This window comes from Anopheles funestus, chromosome 3RL (genome assembly GCF_943734845.2).
Source record: "Anopheles funestus chromosome 3RL, idAnoFuneDA-416_04, whole genome shotgun sequence".
NCBI classification, from domain to species: domain Eukaryota; kingdom Metazoa; phylum Arthropoda; class Insecta; order Diptera; family Culicidae; genus Anopheles; species Anopheles funestus.
This window is the reverse complement of record NC_064599.1, coordinates 1,707,501-1,720,431: the sequence shown is the minus strand read 5'-3', so window position 1 is coordinate 1,720,431 and position 12,931 is coordinate 1,707,501. Positions and strand designations below refer to the sequence as shown.

The 12,931-nt window shown below is 38.6% G+C and overlaps 1 protein-coding gene across 8 annotated transcripts in view; it reads left to right on the top strand.

Annotated features, from left to right (window-relative positions):
- Positions 1-12,931, top strand: part of LOC125767262 (potassium voltage-gated channel subfamily H member 6) — a 37,892-nt gene that overhangs the window by 20,837 nt on the left and 4,124 nt on the right. For 7 of the 8 annotated variants that reach the window (XM_049433647.1, XM_049433651.1, XM_049433649.1 and 4 more), the window contains 10 exons: positions 2,634-2,877; positions 2,957-3,138; positions 9,799-9,819; positions 11,541-11,695; positions 11,786-11,909; positions 11,974-12,094; positions 12,186-12,304; positions 12,404-12,594; positions 12,668-12,810; positions 12,904-12,931. The exon at positions 12,904-12,931 is cut by the window's right edge and continues 166 nt beyond it. In XM_049433647.1, coding sequence (XP_049289604.1) covers positions 2,634-2,877; positions 2,957-3,138; positions 9,799-9,819; positions 11,541-11,695; positions 11,786-11,909; positions 11,974-12,094; positions 12,186-12,304; positions 12,404-12,594; positions 12,668-12,810; positions 12,904-12,931 — 1,328 coding nt within the window. The remainder of the gene's footprint in view (positions 1-2,633; positions 2,878-2,956; positions 3,139-9,798; positions 9,820-11,540; positions 11,696-11,785; positions 11,910-11,973; positions 12,095-12,185; positions 12,305-12,403; positions 12,595-12,667; positions 12,811-12,903) is intronic. The other variant, XM_049433648.1, reaches the window with a different exon arrangement.

Genomic DNA, 12,931 nt, shown 5'->3' with positions numbered 1-12,931 from the left:
GTGTGTGGTGGCCCCCGTTTGTGCAACGGTAAACAAATACATACACGCACGTGTGCAGCACAATTCCGTCACGTGAGAGGATGTATCCTAGTTCTGGAGACTGAGCGCCCTCGAAAGGGATATACACTGTCGCTGGTGCACACACATCGAAAGGCCGCGGCGAATCTCGCGCAAACCTAAAATAGGGATGTTTCTTCTCCCAGGCTCGCGAGGATGTTTAGTGGAGAGCGAGAATTGTTACCGTGAGGACGCGAATTTACAATTTCTGTGCCGTCCCGTAGTGCTAGACATTTGCGGCGATATTAAACAAGCTTACTTAAGAAACCCCGGGCAAAAGCCCTCAAATATTCAAGCAATATAGCTTAGTATCGTGTGAATGTTTTGTTGTACATTCTGACAAAACAAAAGTGTTGCGTTGCTGGTTCACGATTTGGAGAAATAGTGCGGTGGCGTCGTCTTGTTAGCTCCAGCATTTGCACAACCCTAGGCACAATAAGTGATGAGAACGGCAAGGACGACGACGAAGACGTTGACAAAGACGAATGACGATAACAGCATGGAATTCATAACCCTCGATCGTACCGAATCGCGTGTGTCATTGAGAAATCGATAATCATTCATTCAAATGCTCTCAAGTGTTGCTTATTGGGAAAGTACACACAGGGACATATTTTTATATCGACCAGTCCCGGTCGTACTATTCCATATTGGGGTGGAACGAAAAAACGACGGCATAGCGCCCTTTCTCAATAGGGCGAGCTTCATATCTCTAGCATACACACCAACGCACGCAGAGAAATTTTCACGATATTGCCGACGAATACTAGACGAAGCTTTACAACTAGCACCAATAAAAATCGGTGCGAAGGCGCTTTTCCAGTGTACAATTGTGTGTGTGTGTATTGTGTGGGAAGATTATAGAGTACGGGAGAGTCACATTATGTCCATAGTACGCTAGCTATAGCGTGTTAATAGCTCGCTCTCGCAGCATGAGCACATGCATCAGGTACTACTACGCGCCTGAAAAGAACGAAAAAGCACCGAGATCGGTGATTATTGTAGTGGAGTGTTTTTTCACGATTTCCGTATTTGTGCGATGCTAGTACATACTGGCAATCTTCTACCATTTGCTAGGTTCATTTTAATCGATCTTAGCAGACACAACATTCCCACCTTGAGCTTTAATGGCCCAACATTACACCACTTGACAACCTTTGGTGGAAGAGTCAACCCGTCCGTTGGCTACACACTGGTTCATGCATGACATAGGTAAAGGGTAGGGAACAATCGGAAAAAAACAAAGAGATTAGACATCACCGCACACCCGTGCTTGTAGTGTGTAGTGCGTGTGCGTGTGTGTGTGCGTGCCCTTTTGGCCCGGTTCTCCTCTGTCGCGAAAAAAACCGTCAGCACACAAAGGAAGCATATATGAATAAAGTTTATACCGAAGAGAGTAAAATCAAACGATCGCTATCATCGTGTGTCATGAAGATGAACAGAGCACATAGTCAGGATCAGACCAATATACCGCTGATAGTGACGACGAACGAAATCGGTGCGAAACCAAGCTCCTCGACCGCGACCAGTCTAGACTCCGCGTTCAAAACTAAATCCTGCCGTAGCTTCGTGCGCCAATCGAAGCTAAACCATGAGCACCGTAACAAATCTGTGCCCCAAAATTTGCAGGTCTGTGTCAAGCCAAAGCGCACCGACGTTGGGATCTCCCACCAACCACGGAAATCTTAACTGCCCTAACACGACTTTCTTGACATACTATCTATTCCTTTGCACTGCATCGTAAAACACAGGCACAAGAAAAGTGGTCCAGCGTACGGCTCAGTACGGATTCGAAGAAAAATCAAATTAAAATTGAAAACCATATATCCACCCACTCCAATTTGAACCTCAATGGGCTCAGTGGCGACAAAGCCAATTTGGGAAAGGAGGTAATTATATTATGCTGCTCATTCATGATCTTGATCTCGATGTGATCACCCCCTCGCTGCTTTCCTTTCGCTCTCGCGCGCCTAATCGTTTAGCAACATGTTCGCCCTCACATTATCCAAACCGCCACTCTACCTACTAATACACTGAAAAAAAAAGAAAACATGTCATGCCCATTTTCCTTTTAAGTACCTTTTGCTTTTAATCCGCCCCCCCGCCCTTTCTGCTTATCTACTGAGCACGCAACAGCTATGGCATGACTGACCAACGACTTCGCTAGGCATGAACATTAGCGCTTGTGTCGATCGAACCGTTGCAGTGCTTGTTGTTGTGCTGCACTTTTTAGCATTCTAACGTTTTTTGGTAGACACGTTTGATAATGTTTCTGTAATTTCACCGATACTTCCACCCTCCTCTTGGCAGCCATTTTCGCAGCTAGTGTAAAGCACAGGATTAATAGTAAGCGTCTCTGTACGTGTTGGTGCCGCTGCTAGTCTAGCATGATGATCGAAGAGCTTAGTGAATCGATATTTTAATTGTTTGACGCATATCAAAGTACCACCACGCACCGGCAGCGTGTCAACACCGGATAATGGCCGGAAAGGCGGAGAGGAGCTTTAGCAATGCCACTAATTACTTCCTGCACGTGTTTTTTTCTCTTTCCGGTTTCGATGGCTGCTTACTTGCAGGTTCTCTCGCTGGGAGCTGATGTCCTGCCGGAGTACAAACTGCAGAGTCCTCGTGTTCACAAATGGACAATACTGCACTACTCACCATTCAAAGCGGTCTGGGATTGGATAATCCTGTTGTTAGTTATGTACACAGCAATATTTACACCATATGTGGCCGCATTTCTGCTCAGCGAGCCGGACTATAATCAGCGAAAGAATCGAAAATATGCAGATGATCCAATTGTGATAATTGATTTAATAGGTAATGTTACTGAGTTCTGATGAGTGAGTGGATTTTTATATAAACGTTATAAAAACCGATCTTTCTTTCCAATTTACAGTTGATGTAACCTTCGTTGTTGATATACTGATAAACTTTCGCACTACGTTCGTTAACGGGCAGGACGAAGTAGTATCGCATCCGGGCAGAATCGCCGTTCATTATTTGAGCGGATGGTTTTTGATAGATCTGGTAGCGGCCATACCATTCGACCTGCTTCTGGTGGGAAGTGACACGGACGAGGTAAATTATTAGTGTCACTTTTGTTTTTCACAAATAGATGTCTCGTATGTATAGACATGAACAAAGTACGGTATCATATATAAGTTAGGTAGCAATACGAAACGATCGATGTAAGTTAAGTTAGTATACGTAAGATTAGACTTAAGAGAAATTATTATAATATTCGTGAGATACAACGTATCTCACGAAACTATTAAATGTATAGGTAGTAGTAAGTAAAACTGCCACGCGTCCCGTCTGGCTACAGCACTAGACGCGTAGGTTAGTCTCGTTTTGTAAGCTGGAATAAACACTATTATAATTGGCGCAGTCGACGGTTCTCACAAGTGTAATCCGAGCCCACGCACGAGGCATCTGTTGTCCCGAGTTTTCGGTCGCTGAGTGTATATCAGCCGATTTGCGGCAATAGCAGGATCGAGTGAGAAAAAGAACCTTACTAACGTTCAAAGTGTCGGATAAACGTGCTAAAGAATTCGACAGGAGGAGAAATATGGAGCCCGACGTAGGACAATTAATGGAGCAAGTGAAGTTGCTTACATTAAACCAGCAAGTGTTGATGAACAGCATAACGACATTAAATACTAATTACAACGATCCATTGCTGAAGTTGTCTATCCCTGATCCGGTTAAACACATTGCTGTTTTCGATGGGAATAAATCATTGGCAAACGCATGGCTCGTAGATACAGAAGAGACACTTAACCTCTACGAAAGCTTCGTCGGTCAGCCCATCTACGCACAAATCATCCGAACGGTGAAGAGTAAAATAAAAGGCGAAGCAAAAGAAGTGCTCGTAGCAGCGGGCAACCCGAACACATGGCCCGAAATCAAAGAGGCAATCACGACCACATATGGAAACAAGCGCGATCTAGCGACGCACATGTATTCCTTATTCTATGCTAGACAAGGAAAAAAGTCTATATCAGAGTTCTATAAGAACGTAAAATCTATTCAAACATCCATGAGGACATCGGCCGCTATGATGGACGAATACAAAGATTCGTTGCCAGCCATAGGTAACTTGCTTGACCTGCTGACATTAACGAGGTTTATCGATGGGTTGGACTGTAATTTATCCATGTATGTGCGAAGCTTCAAACCCAAAACGCTGGAGGATGCGTTGGAGATAACCGAGCAATACTCTAATGCTGCTTATCGAACAAAGCTAGAAACAGCTAAAAGCAGTAACGGAAATAATACAAACAGCAGTTCAAATTTCGGTAAATATAAAAATTATGATCAAGCTTCTGGACGCTATAAATCATCAAAGCACGCCGCCGAAAGATGGAAAAATACAGATAACACGCATACAGCCTCAACAAAATCAAAGCCATCATCCGATAGGGATGTTTCGATGAAGACGCAACTTTCTAGGATGCAGATAAACGCACACAACGGAACGCATGAAAGGTACTACAAGAACCAACACGCTGAAAGGTGCCATCAGCGTGACAGCAGCGACGATGAACAAGACTGCGAAAATGCGGATGCTGTGCATGAGGTAAACGTATCTACTATTTCAAGAAACAAGTTAAAGCGGGCAGTGAATAGCAATAATTTCATACCATACGTATCAATTCACACTACAGACGGCGAACTAAAATTCTTAATTGACACCGGAGCAAATAAGAATTACATTGCACCCGAAAACGTTTGTTTAGATGAGTGTAGAGACGAAGAGGGATTACGCGTGAACAACGTTAATGGCGAACATAATCTAAACAAATCCACTTCAATTGATATATTTCAAATTAAGAAACCTTTAACTTTTTACGTATTTAAATTCCATAAATTTTTCAATGGCATTATCGGTTACGAAAGCCTAAGAGATTTGAGAGCTCGACTAAACATTAAAGAAAACACCTTGGCGGTAGGTAGAAAAACAATTAAATTGAAAAAGTATTTTTCAGAGAATTACAAATTAAATTTAAGCGAACAAAAATATCAATATATTGAGATACCCAGGAATTCTACCGGTTCGTTTTTGATCGAAGACGAAATAGCATGTAAAAATTACACAATATTACCTGGCCTATATTCAGCCGTAGCTGGAAAAGCGATCGTAGCTATCGAAAGAACGAGTAATCCGTTTTCAGCTGATATAAATTTCAATGAAGTAGAAATAGGATCGGATTATCAAACTTTAAGTAAACTACCCGAAGTGGAGTGTTGCGACCAATATTCCCTACCAACAGATCATTTGAATGAAGAAGAAAAGCAAGCCATACACGAGGTGATCAGGTTAAACAAGGAAGTTTTATATTTTGAAAACAACCCGCTTACGTTTACACACAAAATTAAGCACAAAATAAGAACTACAGATAATATACCCATTCATACGAAATCGTATAAATATCCACAAGTTTACGAGCTTGAAGTACAGCGACAGGTTAAAAAGATGTTAGAAGATGAAATAATCAGAGAATCTATATCGCCGTACACTTCCCCCGTGTGGATAGTTCCGAAAAAGGACGATTCATTAGGAAACAAACAATTTCGGTTGGTAGTAGATTACCGAAAATTGAACGAAAAAACCATTAATGATAGATATCCAATCCCCGAAATATCTGAAATACTAGATAAACTAGGAAGAACTTGTTACTTTTCGACCATCGATTTAGTTTCGGGATTTCACCAGATCCAGTTAGCGGAGGAAGATATCGAGAAAACCGCGTTTTCAGTAACATCAGGGAAATATGAATTCACACGCATGCCGTTCGGTTTAAAAAACGCGCCAGCAACTTTCCAACGCGTAATGGACTGTATTCTTAGGGAGGAAATAGGAAATTGCTGTTTTGTCTACATGGATGACATTATTATATTTTCAAGTTCATTGCAAGATCACAAAAGGGATTTAATGAAAATATTTAAAAAACTCAGCGATGCGAACTTGAAAATCCAATTAAGTAAATGCAACTTCTTTCGCAAGGAAGTAGATTTTTTGGGTCATACAGTTACAGAAGACGGTGTTAAACCTAATAGTAGTAAAATTGATGTTATAAAAAACTGGCCAACCCCTAAAACAGAAAAAGAATTACGTCAGTTCCTCGGTACTATAGGATATTACAGGAAATTCATTAAGGACTTTGCAAAATTAGTTAAGCCGTTAACAGCATTATTACGAAAAGACGTTGAATTCGAAATAACACCAGAGATAACTGCATGTTTCGACAAATGTAAACGATTGTTAACAATGGAACCAATACTTATTTATCCCGATTTTTCTAAGGATTTCATACTTACAACCGACGCAAGCGATTTCGCAATAGGAGCTGTCCTATCGCAAGGTACTTTGCAAAGTGATAGGCCCGTCGCATACGCATCTCGCACACTAAATAAGACAGAGGAGAAATATTCTACCACCGAGAAAGAATTGCTTGCGATGGTTTGGGCTGTAAAGCATTTTCGGCCGTACCTTTATGGAAGGCATTTCAAACTTGTGACCGATCACCAACCATTAACCTACTCACTTACGAATTCAAACCAGAGAATAGTTAGGGGAAAGTTAGTATTAGAGGAATACGATTACGATTTGGTATATAAACCAGGAAGAAACAACGTCATCGCAGACGCATTATCGAGAATAAGGCCGAATGAAGCGAATTTCAACAATCAAGCACCAAGTTCAAATAGTAATAGTACAAGCTCAGTTTTAGTGCAAATCCCGAACTCTTATACGACAAGCGATTGTGAAACTGTACATTCCGCAGATACTAGTGATGACTTTTTCATTCCTTGTACAGAGAAACCAATCAATTCATTTAAAACGCAAATAATTATTAAAATAGATGATTCAGTCAGCTTCACCTCCGAGCAAATGTTTCCTAAGTATTACAGGTTCACTTATTGCAAACCACATTATGAAGAACAGGATATAATTAACATATTTAAGAACCAACTAAATCCTAAAGTGATCAATTGTATCAAATTACCTGTCTCTATAATACAATTAGTTCAGGAAACATATAAAAAGTTAGACATTGATAAATCATTCAAAATAGTTATTTCTAACACATTATTGGAAGATATTCAAGACGAGGCAGAGCAAGATAGAATCATACGCGCGACACACGAGGAAGCACATAGGGGAGTTAACGAAAACAAATTACAAATTTATCAACATTATTTTTTCCCTCGCCTAGAAACCAAGCTCAAGACTTTTATCCAATCCTGCAACAAATGCAAACTAAGCAAATACGACCGAAATCCACCTAAACTCATTCGGAAAAGTTTTTTTGGCGCGGCACCATTTGATAGGATTCACATAGATATTTTCTTTCTGAAGAAAACAAAATGGCTAACGATTGTCGACTCATTTTCGAAATTTGCAAATACAATCCCAATACAGACAAGAACAATAGTAGATTTAAAAACAGCTGTTACAGAGCATATTCGCCAATTCGGACGTCCATCGACAATCGTATGCGATCAAGAGCCGTCATTTACATCAATTGATTTTGTCGGATTTCTAAATGACTTAGGCATAGAAATTCACTACGCGAGCTGTTCAAGTTCTAACGGAACAGTGGAAAGGTTCCACTCAACATTAATCGAACTATACCGTACTTTAAAAGATAAATACAGGACTTTTACTCTAGAACAACAAATCAATATAATAACAGATATTTACAACAATACTTTCCATTCGGTAACTAAATGTAAACCTCGTTCAATAATATTTAATACGCGTAATATAACGAATACCGAGGAGATTGAAGAAAATTTTGAAAAATTACGAAGCGTGGTACAACATAGGCTAAATAAGAACAAAGAGAAATACGAGCATAAATACCAGCATTTAGAAAAACCCAAGAAACTCATTCAAAATGAATCCGTATTCATAAAATCATCGCAAAGACTCACAAAGGATCGTGATCCGTTTAAACTATCTAGAGTAAAAAAGGATAATGAATTAACATTTAAAGATAATTACAATATAAAAATACACAAGAAAAGAATTAAGAGCTGAATAACAAAGAAAATAACTTAAAATTAACGGAAACGAGAACCGAAAAGATGCTAAGCGTGATACGAATTGCATCAAAGACCGATAAATTGCATTGGATTCATAAATTACAGGCCGAGGACGTCCTTTTTCTACCCCGGGGAGGAGTTAGGTAGCAATACGAAACGATCGATGTAAGTTAAGTTAGTATACGTAAGATTAGACTTAAGAGAAATTATTATAATATTCGTGAGATACAACGTATCTCACGAAACTATTAAATGTATAGGTAGTAGTAAGTAAAACTGCCACGCGTCCCGTCTGGCTACAGCACTAGACGCGTAGGTTAGTCTCGTTTTGTAAGCTGGAATAAACACTATTATAATTTATACAATACCTCAATACCAGGGTCAGTTCGGCCGAAGTGTCGTTGATGCAGTAATATAAAAATAATAGGAAAATTCTTATCAGACATGATTTGAAGCCAGTATGAAGTGAGTGATACGCTCACCAATACTCCCTTTCAACAGGTTCTTTCAACAATGAAGCGCGAGTTGCAGTAGTAATTCTCTGATAATTTAGTTACACATCCCAAAAGCTAGACCAAGTTAAAAGCGTCTATTCTTTCCTAGCTTTGCCGAATGATTGTCTAGATTAGAAGAGAAAACAAAGGCTACAACGATAGGGTACTACTTTCCATACTTTTGTAAATTGCTTATTACAATCTGAAAGTCGTCGAACAATACTTGTTTTACTTTTAATTTATTTGCCTTTTCTACATTTCAAGAGTACAGCAGAAAAATCAGTCATTTTGAGGTGAAATATATCAAGCCATGGTATAATGTTTTACGTCATACAAGTTATCTTTGTGTTAAGCTATACTACATCATTCCTTTACCCATTCCGTACAATACGTCTCACTCATGAGCAACGTTCATTTCATACATCAACGTTTCCATTTGCGTAATGTTTTTAGTTTCCTTTCATCATTTGCTAGGTATCCATCCTTTAAGTTTTCTTGTTTCGTGTTGAACCGTGCTGTTATGTACCTTTCTAATATCGTCTATCGTCTGCTCACATCTGCATCGTACCTGGTTAGCAAATTAGCAAAACAAAACTCGCAGGCACTATACTAAGTTCTTTAAAATAGGAAGCAAATGAACGATTATTCTATTTCACTTCGGCACTTTTTCCTACTGCTAGTGATTTACACAAACTGAATTTAAACTGTAATTCTTGCCTTTTATAGTTCAAGTTTACTTTTGCAAATTCTAACCATGGATATTACAACTTTTTTTTTTGGATCTCTTCTTCCACTCTTCTCTTCTACTATCCGTCCTATTAAACTAGTGTAATCTTGGCATGTGGATGATAAATTTACGAATTTATGCAAATAGTATGATCATCAATTCGTTACAGTCTGAAGAATTTGTAAGGGCTAATATTCCAAATTATTGACACGCAGTTCTACATTGAACTGAAAATTATTGTGATCTTGAAGTTGATTGCAAGTTAGATTTCAACAGATACAAAAAAGAACAGTTGAAAACATCAAACAGGAAAGAGTAACACAAACATAAATGCAACCCAAACCGATACGAGCTACCATTCATCCCTACACCAAAAAAAAACATTAACAGTAGACTAAATTGAATAATATCTATAACCCATGTATTGTTATTTTACTAAATGACGCCAGTTTTTGTATTTTACAGCTTGGCTTGGACAAAGATGAGGTATTGCACTCGAGATTTTGGAAGTATACCTATGTCTTTTGTTTACAAATGACAATTAACTCTATAAGTGAAACATTTCTTAATCCTTTTATAAAACTGAATGGTCACCTGTTGTTCCGTTACTCATTTGTATGATTTTATGACTTTATCCCTTGTTCAATCACTATTCAAAATATTTACAACACTCACATATATAAACACTCACGTTTGGGGAAACTCTAAAAGCACCAAATGTATGCTGGTTACAAACCATTGTTCCCACATTTTTTTTCTTTTGCATAACGACTAAACACACTTACAATGTTTATTATAGTAAAACTATCCATAAGAAAACAGAAATCATCATTCGCTTTGGCAAAAAACTAATGCTTCTGATGTGTTTCTAATTGTATTTTCTTTTATTTCTTGTATTGTTTATACACAAACATCACTTCTAATAGTTTTTTATGCCCAACATTTAGAAAGATTTACATTTACTCCTTTCTACCTGCGCATGTCTTCGATTCAGCTCGAAATATAGCATTTGTATTATCTTGTTTCCTTCTATGTCCATTTATTTCCCTACAACACGTCGCCATTTTCTAAGACGTGTCGCATATCGACACTAGTATTGTTCGTGTATAGTGTAATGTGTTTTACTATCAATCATTTTCCTAATGGCATGGTAATGTGTTAAACAACATCAATTAGATATCAATTTAAATATAGCTCTATGTTTTTTGTTCTGTTTTCACCTGTATCGAAAGTAAACAAATGCTCATAGTAGAATGAAAGAGTTTTTATACATTTTTGTTTACTGCCCAAGTGTGTCAAAGGGTGTAACTGATTATTTTACCTCAAAACACTGAGTAACGTTATGTAAGTCATATATTTACCACTAATAATCACATTTGAAGTGAACATTTTGCATCAAACGAGCATTAAGAATACATTATAATTAATTTAGATTAAAAATGATTTAATAGATGAACTTTAAACCAAATACTTTGGCAACGTCGTAAACAGAAATAAAGTAAAAGTAAGCGAAATCATTTAGATTTTGTAGATAATAACAACAAAGGAAAATCTTGGGTTTTCGTCTTACAACTCCCAATACGTGGCGCCAAATTGAATGTCTACATTTGTTTGTACATCCTATTGAAATATTGTTTATAGAGAATTTCACACAAAAAAATAATCGTATAATAACATAAATATCTTAAAGGAAGACATAACTTCAATATCCAATAACCCTGAGCGTTCTAATGGGGTTTACCTTGCTCAAGTAGTATTATCTGATAGGGAGCTATGGTTGTTGTTTTAAAATAACTTTTATTCCCCATTTCAATGCTTCGTTGTGTGTTTTTCTTTAACTCACCATGCCTATTTTGAGTTTTTTGAGCATTTTTTACAAACATAATTTGCATAAACGCAAGAAACCCGTTTTATAAAGCAATTTTTGCAGCCACAACGCTTTACGACAAACATTAAAACAGTTTTGTTGTTTTCTATTACTTTGGAACAATTTTTGTTCCATATATTACACATAATTAGCTTGTTGCTCTTTTTAGTATGATTAAACTAGTTGCATCTGTGATAAACGTTTACGCGATCAGTTTGATCGACAGTTTGAATTATTGGCTTCCAATCATTTCGTGCCCACTTTTTGTGTTGCGCTCAAAATCAAGCAGAATGTTCGCAGTTCCATTTGCTGAACAAGCAGTTAATTTTCCTTTTTGCAGACGACCACCTTAATTGGGCTGTTGAAAACGGCACGATTACTGCGCTTGGTGCGCGTAGCGCGAAAGATCGACAGATACTCCGAGTATGGTGCAGCCGTCCTCGTACTGTTGATGGCAACGTTCGCACTGATTGCACATTGGTTAGCCTGCATTTGGTAAGTCGCCAGCTGCCCGCATTGTAGTTGGCAACAGTCGTATGAAATTAATAATCACATGGATGCATTCTGTTGTTTCGCCTCTATAAGGTACGCTATCGGAAATGCGGAACGACCTCTACTGAAGGCAAAGATAGGGTGGCTTGATGCATTAGCCCAAGACACTCAGGAGTATTACTTCCCGAACAACACCGGTGGAGGTCCTTCTGTGAAGGTATGCTGGCTAAGAATTCGAACATAGGAAAGCACGGTTAATTTTTTTTTCCTTTCCTTCCCAGTCTCGATATGTCACTGCCCTGTACTTTACCTTTACATCGCTTACATCTGTCGGCTTCGGTAATGTTGCGCCAAACACGGATGCAGAAAAGATATTCACCATATGTGTCATGCTTGTTGGCTGTAAGTGTTCGAAGGCCAGTCTTTCCCCCAAGGTGTCGACCGAACGTGATAATGGCAATGAAATGTTGTACGGTTTAATTGTTACTTCCAGCGCTTATGTACGCTAGTATCTTTGGAAACGTTTCCGCCATCATACAGCGGCTATACTCAGGAACTGCAAGATATCACACTCAGATGCTGCGGGTGCGCGAATTCATTCGCTTCCATCAGGTAAGATACGCGTGTGATGAAGCAATTATTGTGCACATTGTGTGTTTTTTTTGCGAATGTCAGTTTGACTAACTATTGCATCCATCTTTGTACATCCAGATACCGAACCCGCTGAGACAACGCTTAGAAGAATATTTTCAGCACGCCTGGACGTATACTAATGGTATCGACATGAATTCGGTACTGAAAGGGTTTCCCGAGTGTTTACAGGCCGATATATGCTTACACTTAAATAGAAACTTGTTAAACAATTGTTCAGCTTTCGAAGCGGCTAGTCCAGGATGCTTAAGGTAACGTATCTCACGCTTAGAACCACGACCTTAAGTGAAGAGTAAATGAAAATCTTTTTCTTTTACCTTTCAGAGCACTTTCACTTAAATTTAAAACCACACATGCTCCACCGGGTGATATTTTGGTGCACAAAGGCGACGTTCTAACGTATCTTTATTTCATAGCCAGAGGGTCAATTGAAATTCTCAAAGACGATGTTGTAATGGCGATTCTAGGTAATTGAGAAACGTTTAGAAATTCGTTGAATTGCAAATAATAATTGCAACTATTTGTTTCTCTCTTTTCACCCCGTAACTTTCTCTGATTAGGCAAAGATGATATTTTTGGCGAAAATCC